The 11,226-nt window shown below is 25.9% G+C and overlaps 2 protein-coding genes and 1 non-coding gene across 3 annotated transcripts in view; 1 reads left to right on the top strand and 2 right to left on the bottom strand.

Moving 5' to 3' along the window:
- Window positions 1–10,829, bottom strand: part of LOC116185805 (muscle-specific protein 20-like) — a 15,876-nt gene extending 5,047 nt beyond the window's left edge. Inside the window, exons 1-2 of the mRNA XM_031511107.1 lie at window positions 10,685–10,829; window positions 3,466–3,547 (exon numbers count right to left, since the gene is read on the bottom strand). Of these exons, the coding sequence (XP_031366967.1) occupies window positions 3,466–3,547; window positions 10,685–10,708 (106 nt within the window). The 5' untranslated portion in view covers window positions 10,709–10,829. The remainder of the gene's footprint in view (window positions 1–3,465; window positions 3,548–10,684) is intronic.
- LOC116185815 lies at window positions 3,816–3,956 on the bottom strand. Its single transcript, XR_004150725.1, has one exon. It is a non-coding gene; the product is annotated as a U4 spliceosomal RNA (small nuclear RNA).
- LOC102672260 (myophilin) lies at window positions 5,752–8,451 on the top strand. The gene is made up of 4 exons (XM_006617095.2): window positions 5,752–5,909; window positions 7,728–7,927; window positions 8,027–8,147; window positions 8,224–8,451. The coding sequence occupies exons 1-4, from the start codon at window positions 5,904–5,906 to the stop codon at window positions 8,404–8,406; spliced, it is 510 nt and encodes a 169-aa protein (XP_006617158.1). The 5' UTR covers window positions 5,752–5,903; the 3' UTR covers window positions 8,407–8,451.
- Window positions 10,830–11,226: the final 397 nt, after the last annotated feature.

The following is an 11,226-nucleotide window of genomic DNA, read 5'->3' as shown; positions in this document are numbered from 1 at the left end:
TTTTATAGAAATAATACTATTATATTTAAAGAAATAATAAATATTGAGTAATAATTGAAAGAAACGATAATAGTTAATTATGAAAGACAATGGTAAGAACGCATGTTGTAATATTTAATCTACTTAAACAAATATAGATACATCTTCTATCTATCTCATATTAATAAATATAGAAGAAAGTAAAAATAAAACAATTCATAAAAATGCATAAGATTATTAACTATTAATATAAAAAGAAAGAAAATCTTTAGCAGGAATGAATCTATGAATTTCAACGAACTCGCTTGTGTGTTTCAGTATCGATTTAATGTCAGTTTCATGTCATAAAGACGTCAAACACACCGTTTTCACCAGGACAACATCCTCGGCTTGAATTTACGATCGCCAGCAAGCAACAGGTTTCGCGGGAACAAATCTTATACATAGAAGTTAGTTTTCTTTTATTTTTATAATAAATGAAATTCTATTATCAGTCTTTTCTCGTATAATGCATTAATCTATATTAATTAATAAATTAACACTTTATGATTCTTGATTAAATTCTTAAATTTTTAATAATCTCAATAAAAAATAAAAATTAAAAATTATAAAAAGATTTTTTGATTTAAGCGAAATTTTTTTTAATCTAAAATTGCAATTTTATACAAATTTATTTTATTCTATATCATAAAATATTCGTGCAAAATTATAAAACATTAATATAAATCATTGATTAATTAAAATCTCTTTATAGGTAGCTATATTTAAATGAAACGCAATCTGAAGCTACTACCTGTTGCTTTTGATCGTAAATCTACCCTCGGGCTGTAATCCTGGTAGGTTAGTCTCAGAATGACGTCATTGACGATCTTCTGACGGACAACTGACACTCGTTGATGTTTCTCTTCAATCTTTTAATCGAATGAATTGCAATTTCTTCCAAAGAAAATATTCTTATTTTCTGAACGAACACAATGAATAGAAAGCAGTCCTTGATCGGCGGGAAAGCCATAAATTCATCTACTATCCCTCGTTACTACCCTAGTAACTGCGAGCTTTCGTGACATCACGCAACCTTTCGTGACGAGTACTTTGACATATCGATAGCTCCTATTTATAAAAATCACAGACAAGATGTTCAATATCTATGCTAAAATTATTTTTTAAAAAGAAAAAAGAGAAATATATAATAGGTATAAGAATCGATACGTTGATGCTTATATATGGCGAATAAGCCATAAATTCCTCAAACATTTGCTAGTATCCTGGTGTAAGCAAGTTATTTGTACCACTGTGACGAATTGATGACTGACACTTCCCTTTTTCAAATTCTTGGATTTCTTCTTGTTAATATTTAGAGAATATTTTTAATAATATGAAACATTATAAATGCTATAATTAAAGAAAGGAAATAATCGAATGATATTTATTTTGTTATAAATAATTTTAAAAATTATTTATCTATAACAGAAATTAAATATTGAAAAAATAAAATATGATTATTATGAAAATTTAAATTAGGATTTACAATACTGTAAATTCTATATATATAGATACATAATTGTATATATAGGTATATAAATTATAAAATATAATATTTAACATCTTTTGTTTCAAAATTTTTTATAAATTTACTAAATAAATTAAAAATAATAAAAATAAATTATTAAACATAATTCTTAAATTTAAATTTGTTTCAGAAGATGAAAATAAAAAAAGAAAGAATATCGCAAAAAGATCAATACGAAAAATGACATAATGCGATGTTTGATTTGACTATCCAGACTCTCATATGCGATCCTGATACATTGGCGTCCTTACGACGTAACATGATGAACAGATGACGCTAAATCAATATACATCGTCGGCAAGTGATTATTAAAAATTGTTTAATGGATTTTTCAGCTCGGTTTTATTTTATATTTATATTTATTTTATATTATAATTATATTATTTATAATTTATATTATCAATTTCCAATCACAGAAAGATAACTTTTAATATTGTTTTAATATATTTTATAATCTTAATTTCACAATCATTTAACATAATATAATTAAATAATTGTTGTATTGTATAAAGCAATAACTGATTTGATTTAAAAAATTTTATTTTAAGATATTCAAAGTTTTATACTCAAATAAATCTTCAAAATTATTAAAAAAATTTTAATCTTCAAATAATATGTAATTTTTCTCTCGTTTAAATAATATTTCTATCTTTTATGCAAACTATACAAGGGTCGTGTCCAGCATGCCACACGAGCTTCCAGGAACAGGCTAACATCCACAATTGAAAGAATCGAGAATCTTAAAATACCAATTTCGATTGCAGGTCATCAAAGGTCAGCAATACTAGGAATGAATTAGAAGGATGAAAATGTGGGTGGAAGATAAAGGCAATGAACTAAAGCAGTTGTCTAAGTTCAATTTTAAACGAGTCAATAACATCAAAAGCTTCAAATACCCGGCTTACATCATCGTGTAGAGCTATTTCTTGCTGTGGGTGGAACTTATACTACATAATATTAAGGGATAGTTTGTGACATAATACAAAATCTAGCTATATGATGGAATTTAATTATTTTTATACTAATATGATAATTATTTATTTTAGGAATCAAATTTATTGAATAAAAGTTTTAAAAATAAGAATGTAATCTTTTTAATTTTAAAATATTACAATCTGATATCGTACAAACATAAAAAATATTAAATATTCAATTTATCTTAATTCAATAATGTTCTTAAACAATTAATCGTTATACGAGTAAAGATATATAGTCATATGTTCAACACGGCAATTGCATCGTTGCCTCACGTATTTCTTAAACCAGGGGTACACGTTCGACGTAGGGGTTGTTATCCAGTTTCCCGTTCAATAGGGTGACTCGAATGACGTAACAAAGCGCGCGTTTGATTAGGAGAACATCGATAAATGGAGGATGAAATTACCCTTAACAGCTCCTGTCACCAACCACCTTTCGCTCTCTATTCATATTCCAATATTAGCTTGTCGCGGTCAATAATTATTATTTAATATCTAAATTTAAGAATTATATATAAAATTAAGGTTACTATTTTCCTTATAATTTTTTTTTTTATTAATCTTTTGTTTCATTTTACATTGTTCTTAAAAATTATTTTTTATCATAAATTTTTGTACCGTACACTTATAAACATCTTTCATATATTAGAATTAGATATTCCAATAACTGACCTAGTCAACAAGTTTAACCTTTACTACGTCACGCAGTCTGACATTCGTATCCGGATATTATAGGGTTGAAGTTAGCCTTTGTATACGTTACATTGATCTTAAACGGGGGTGGTGTTATTGACACGCTTTTCGAACTGCACCACCTCCGGAGAACAGGAGTTTATATATAACAGTATGTAGAGCAATGATATTATTGATAAACTTCAATTCATTTTATCTTAAGCTTAAAAATAAATGATCAAGTATTAAAAAAATTAATGATTATACCTGCTGGAAATTTCTCTCCAATTACTTGTTCAATCCATTGCTGAGCCTCGGCTTCTTGGTTCGGTTCTCGTTTGCCAGCAACCTATAATCAAACTATTTTAATATTTTTTTAATGATATTAATAACTTTATATAGCATTACGCTTAATAATTCCTTTTATCATGATTTAATGATAATCAATATTTTCAATGCAATGTTAAGCTTAAAAAATAATTTAAAAAATTATTAACTAATTAAATTTTAAATTCATATTTATTTATGTACATGTCACCCAATCTTAAAATTTTTTTATGAAACAAATTATGTACTTTTTCCTGTAATGATTTTTGTTTTTGTAACAAATTTATCAGTTTCCGCAGAAACTTTCAAAAATTGCCGTAGCCGATGGTATTTCACATCGTCATGGCGGGGTATTGGTAAAAGTTTTCAACTAGCAATAATCGCACCTCGGTAGAACCTCATTGGTTACGATATCGCCACTGCGCAAAGCTAACGAATCTATCTTCCTCAGCCCTACTAATAACACTGTCGTAATCTTTCGACAGTGAGAATCCTTTCTTCCTCGACGCCATCTCGTAGCAAGATGAGTAACTAACAATTCGAGTGAATGTAGGCACGAAACTACGTATATTTTAAATATAAAATATGAATAAATAAATGTAATTTTAAGACTTAATTTCATATATTAAGAAATTATTCAAGATATTTCTTTAATAATGTATTATTATAAATACATATAAATAAATCTAAAATACGATTTTTTCTTGAACTCAATTTTTCAGGTACTATTTATGAACAATGTATTTGCAATTGACTGCAAATCAAGGGATGCGTTAAGTATTTATTGGAAATGCATTGTCATAGGAAAACACGAAAGCAAGAGGTAGCATACTAAGTACACGTGAAAGGACGCTATATGATGGAATCTTACTTCATTCTTTCTCTCCTTTAACCAAATAATATATAAGTTATTTTATTATATTATATTTTATTATATTTTATTATATTATATTTATTATATTATATTTTTTCTTATTGCTTTTAACTCCAAATGAAACAAAAGAATCCAACAATTTTCAACTAACTTTTTTCATTTTAATATTTCGGAACTAATTAAATAAAGAATCAATCTCGCAAAAATGTTAAATTAAAATCATTTTATTGATCACAAGAAAAATATTCTAAATACATACAATTATTAAAGATTTCAGGAAGTAATAATAATCATATTAACTCTATTATTAAACTTATATTTGTTATGTAATTCAATCCCGATATAAAGAACGCAAATATGAATATCCGCTCCAGCCATTTACGTAATTCTGTTGTATTACGATAAATTTGGAAATAGTGTCGATTGATGAAATCTAAACTCGGCGGTGGCCTCACCCTTCGAAGTGGCCAGAATCCAGAAATTACAAGCATCTTGCTGTTATCGGTGTCTTTCATCTGGCGTTCGTCCACGAACCAGTTAAACATCGTTCATCGTCAGAAAAAACACCCACTTGTTCGAACTTTTCCACAACTTTGTCATCAATCACAGATTTCTTCCATCTATGACGTCAATGACATCAGCGATGTGATTTATTGTTAATGATTTAACAATAAACGATAAATATTTAGTCATTTATTGTGAACTTTAACTTCAACTCCAATTCCAGATTATTCTCTTTTCTATTCTTAAAATTGCATATATTTTTGATAATTAGTCACTTATTTCGAGAATTCGATAATTAATTTCATCGAAACGCTATATGTAAAATTACATGGGATTGAAGAATTGTAAATCTTCAAAGGCAAAATTATTTGCACAAAAGGTAAGAGGAAAAAAAAAGAAAACGTCTTTGAAATATAAAAATAAGCAATCCAATCTTGTAAGAACAAGGAAAATTGTGAATCAATTATGATATATGGCCAAAAGATCTTTGAAACTAATTTTATATAACTAATAATACAAAAAAAAAAAAAATTAAAATCTGTATTTTCTTTATTTTAAAATCATCATTCCTAAACTTTTTAAATTAAATATTGATCATATTTTTTAAATATTTCTTAAATTTTAGTATTCTATTTATATTTATTTTAAAGTTTTTAGAAGTAATCAAAGTTGATAACAAAATAACAAGAGAAAAAAATAAATTTTCTCGATCATTATAAGCACATTCTCGTTCAGTCTAGTAAATAGGATTTGCAGTGTCAAGATCTGATCGTGGGCGGGAGTATGGGAATACCCAGTGGGCAACTGGCCAAAAAATACTCTTTTCTGAATGTCGGTGGAAAGGATGCGACGGAGGGGGTATCGGCATATAGCGTCGAGACGCACAGCGTCCGACTTAGTCTCTAGTCAGCGTCATCATTTAAAAGTCAGTTTCAACGAAAAGCGCATATTATCTCCGTGGCAACATCGCCGGCGTTCAACGAAAGAAAAATAAGGAAAGATGCCGGTATGTGTTCATTATCCTGTCGATGTATACGTTCCACATAGAAATAATGCAATGCGGAATCGCGATATCTTGACTATTCGTCAAATAATGATATAATGGGATTATAACAAGAATGAATAATTTCTTTAATTAATTATGTTATTGCTGTGTATTTTTAGTAGTTTATTTCCTTATTTTAGAATCCTAATTACAATAAATTTTGGACTATTTCGTTCTGGCGATTTTCCCAAAATTTTGGATTAATCCGAATTGTAAAGAAGAAAATTAATAGGTATCAAAAATATGAAGAGTTTGAAAGATATTGTAAAATAGGTTTGCAACAATTTGTTTTTAATCCAATCAATAGATAAAATATAAGGATAATATATTCAATATATATCCTTATATATCCATATATATATAAGGATAATAAATCCAAAAAAAAAAATAATAATAATAAAACTCGAAATTTTGTAATTTGTAATAGCGATCGATTTTGACGCATATCTTCTTCTTCTCATTCAGAATATTTATATCCTAAGATAAATATTCTTACGTAATATATATATTTTAACAATATCTTCAAGTCATTAATTCAAGAAACTGAAAAAAGATTATTATTGCAACTATAACTTCCTCCAGATTTAAAATTTATCAAATTTATATATTTATAAAAAATTTTTTTTTATTTTTTGCTTTATTTTCTAAAAATTTATTGATCAATTTTGATTATTAATTGTATTTCAAACTTCAAATATATTCATAATTTATTATTAAATACGATCAATGAAGCAAACTTTTCGTACATTTTTAAAAGCAATCAATGGATATATTCATTTGATTAATAGCCAAAATTGCTGGAGTAAAAACTCGAAAATTAATCAATTTAATTTTAAATTTAATAAATCTTTAAATCAGATATTATGTTTTCGAGATAAATTCGAATGAAAACATCACGTCCCTTGAGAATAAAGCTTAAAATACGATCTCGAGAGTGTTCAAAGAAGATTACATTGCTTAGAAAGATTTGATACATTGCAGATATTCCGAACATTTTCTTGCAAGATCATCATTAATCCTTATTTTTCGATCGAATAGAAATAGACTTCTAGTAACACGATGCAATCGTTGAAATATTCGAGGCAAACTCACGTGGAAAATCGTAACGTATTAGAGCTTATTTTTGCTATAAATACTGATCTATCGTAAATAAATAGATGCCAGATTTCATTTACGTCAATTCGTTGGCATTATAGATTGATGCAAAAGATGTTAATAAATTGCTTACATTTATCAGAGAAAAATATTCATATCCATGTTCCCTTCTTTCACTTATGAAAAAAGAAATCATTATATGAAAAAACATTGTGAGATATAATTATCGATTAAAAGGTATTTCGATATTTTCAAATTTCTTTTGCATAGTACGACATGTCATTCTAAAAGACAAAAAACAATACAAAAAAAAAAAGTCGTAAAAACGAAACAATTGTCAGAATGCCAGAAATGTAGATAATTTCATCTTATAAACAATTTTACCAGAAATTAGTAAAATTGAAGATTCACGGAAACAGGTGGCCGAACATTGTTGCTTCTTGCCAGTTTTAATAAAAGCCAATAAATCGGTCGTATCGGGCGTATTTTATTTTCGATGTTTGCTTAATATCCGCGGTAACGTAATACCGTCGTGATCTATTTCTGTCCCTGACATTTTTAAATTGCCCGGCAACTTCGCTGGATCATCCCTGAGTCCTAAATCGATATCTGTGCCACTATATCTACCATACGTTTCTAATTTAAGAGGATACAATTGACGAAGATAAAACTTCCGGTTTCTAGGCACGCAACAAGGAACAAGAGAATGAGATTTTAACATGGATCGAAACCGTCCTAGGAGAAAAACTTCCACCTGGAAATTACGAAGATATACTCAAAGATGGAGTGATCTTGTGCAAGCTTATCAATAAATTGGCGCCTGGTTCAGTAAAAAAGATTCAGACCAAAGGAACTAATTTCCAGCTTATGGAAAATGTTCAGAGGTTATATACTTATAGTAATTCAAACTATATTTCAATTTAAATTTATATTTTTTCATTAATAATTTGCAATTAATAGATATTATCGTTATTTTTGGTCAGATTCCAAGCAGCCATTAAAGAATATGGTGTCCCGCAAGAGGAAATCTTCCAAACAGCTGATCTATTCGAAAAGCGCAATATTCCACAGGTTACATTATGCCTTTATGCTTTGGGCAGGATAGTAAGTATCGTGAAATTAATTTAATTTTAAAATTTCAGAGAAGAAATTTAATAAATCGTGATTCTCTTCTCTATAGACACAAAAGCATCCTGAGTATACAGGTCCACGTTTAGGACCAAAAATGGCCGAAGAAAACAAAAGATTGTTCACAGAAGATCAACTTCGAGCAAGCGAGGGCCATCTCAATTTACAAATGGGATACAACAAAGGAGCTAGTCAAGCTGGCCACGGTGGATTTGGCAATACTCGACATATGTAAATTTTCTACAATGCGTAAAAAATACATAATAAAATACTTATAAAACATAAAAACACAAAAATCTATAACATTTACATAGATATAAATATTCTTCCACTATCTATTTATCGATCTTGAAATATACATAGTTGAAGAATGCAATTAGCAATCAATTTTAAAATTTAAATATTTAAAATTTAGTCACTAATTTATAGCTGATCTTTCTATCTGAAAAAAATTCAATCAAATCGGTATTTTTTTTCTCGTCGAATATCTATAAAAACATATCTTGTAGATATTACAACAATCTATAATCTCAATATACGTTACCAATATTACATGTTACATGTTATGAAATTTCATGTTATTATATATTCAATATATATAAATGTGAAATGTTGTTGATACAATTAAAAAAAGCAGACATTTAATACACGTTACACTGTAATTACATATATAGATAAATTATAAATATACATACATTAAATATATACATATTATGTACACGATATAGATACTCAATATATTGAATACTAATTTATCTTTCATGAATTCTTTATTGAAAAAAATATGAAACATGATAAAATTCTAAATAAATTATTATTTATATCATATGAAGTAATATAATTTAAATTTATGTATAAATAGAATTTCACAATTATTTTATATGTAAAATTTTACGTAAATTCTTATATTGAAGATTATCTTATCAATCTAATGAATAGTGTAATATCTTTTCTAAGATTGTTATTATTCTCACATAATTTCCTAATACTATGTAAATAACAATTAATACAAAATAAAAAAGCAACACTGTTATTTTATATTATTACATCATTCATAATCATAATTATAACCATTACAATTATAATTATGACTGAAACATTTAAACATTTAAACTTTTAATTTCATTAAAATATAATTTTATATTATAATCTTATTATAATCTTAACACTTTTATATTATAATCTTAAAAAAAAAAGCTAAGAAATATTGTGATTTTTTCTTATTCAGAATAAAGTGTTAAATTTTTAACAAACATTCACATAATTAATATAAATATAATGACCGTTTCTAAAATATTACAAATCATAATAAATGATAAAAAAGTAATATATTATTCTAAATTTTTAATCATTATTTAATTTCAGAAGAAATCATTTTAGTATTTTATCTCTTCCTTTCTTCTTCCAATTTCAAGAGACTTAAACGTTAAACGTGCTTTTAAAGAATAGATAGAAAAGTTAATTTAAGCATATCAATTTCTAAAATATCTATGACTTTGTAAATATACAAAGCACCATTCATTATCGTGACACAAATTTTTTAATCTCTTTTCTCTTTTTTCAACATTATTATATTACAGTATTTAATTCAAACTTTTATTTAGTTTGGCATATCTTAACCCCTTTCAGTTATTTTTGGATACTCGTAGTATACCAGACACAACGTGTGAATTCGATGGTGAATTTGCGTTATGATATCGTTAATATATCAAATATTTATATTTCACGATACTTGATAATTTATCAAAATATGTAATTATATTTTATATTATAATATTATTAAAAAATTATAAAAATTTTTAAAACTGTAGAAAAATGGAATATAATTATAATTAGCTTAAAAGTATAAATATAAATCAAAATTATTTATCAAATATAATATCAATAATCAATATATCAAATGATTCATAGTTTACAGATTTTCTAGAATTAAAAACATTGATGAAAATACTTTGATTCGCATATTGAATCAAATGTTTGAAAAAAAATTTTCAATATATTAAAAATGTTAAAAAACTTTTTAACATTATTATATACTTTGTGAAACATTTTTTAATAATTATAGATATTTTTTCGTATATCATTTCAAAATGTGAAATTAAAAAAAAAGACAAGAAAAAATTTCAATAAATATAGTATACTTTGAATCTATATAATATACTTTACAATCTATAGAATGCGTGATTTTATAAATTAATATTTTAAATTATAAATATATGGATAAAGCGAAAAAAAATATTTTTTCATATTTATCCATTCAACTTAAAATTATAATTAATTTATATTTGTGATATAATTTCACTTATCATAAAATTATTATATATTTATTATATATTTTGTTATATATTTATCATGAATCAATAATTGAATGTAATTTATAATTTAAAGATTATGTATATCAATTAGTATAAATAATTTCACATTATTTTTATTTTTATTGCATAAAAATGCTTTAATTAAATATGCTTCTATTATATAAAATTATATATAAAATTCTTTTCCACACAACTTACCTGCCAAAGTGGACGTCCAGGCATGATGAATGTTGGCAAGTGCTCTTTTGTAATGTCAAAACGTTGGAGACGTTGGTAAAGCTAAAGCAACTCAAATTCAAAAAGTGTACGCTTCGGCCACCGTGCTGCGTATATATGCATGATAGGTATGCATTCGTGTTAGTGAATGTGGAGACGCTTCTATATATGGATCACTTACTCACCACCCACCTTGGTACTCATCACACACGAATATATAATTTTAAATATATTTTTTGGAAAATATGCTTTAAGAATCATGTAAACATTATTTTTCACTGATTAAAAATAATTTAACACACTTTTATAATTTCTTTTAAAATGTATTTTTTTATATATTTCTTTTTGAAAATTTTTTTTTTACAATTCTATTTCGATATATATAAAATTAAATAAATAATAAGAAACATAATAAACTTGACATTCTATATAAAATATAATTTTATTTTATAAATATTAGTCATACTTCTGTATGGTATCTACATAAAAATCACATATAACAACGGTAGCGTGGCCGAGCGGTC

This window comes from Apis dorsata, unplaced genomic scaffold (assembly GCF_000469605.1).
Source record: "Apis dorsata unplaced genomic scaffold, Apis dorsata 1.3 scaffold_292, whole genome shotgun sequence".
Classification (NCBI taxonomy): domain Eukaryota; kingdom Metazoa; phylum Arthropoda; class Insecta; order Hymenoptera; family Apidae; genus Apis; species Apis dorsata.
The sequence above is the reverse complement of the archived record's forward strand: the minus strand, read 5'-3'. Positions and strand labels throughout refer to the sequence as shown.

What these genes read in the sequence shown, in the direction of transcription:
- LOC102672260 (XM_006617095.2), top strand. An exon ending in CTTATGGAAAATGTTCAGAG is followed by an intron (nt 7,928 to 8,026) that starts GTTATATACTTA and finishes ATTTTTGGTCAG; the next exon opens with ATTCCAAGCAGCCATTAAAG. An exon ending in TTTATGCTTTGGGCAGGATA is followed by an intron (nt 8,148 to 8,223) that starts GTAAGTATCGTG and finishes TCTTCTCTATAG; the next exon opens with ACACAAAAGCATCCTGAGTA.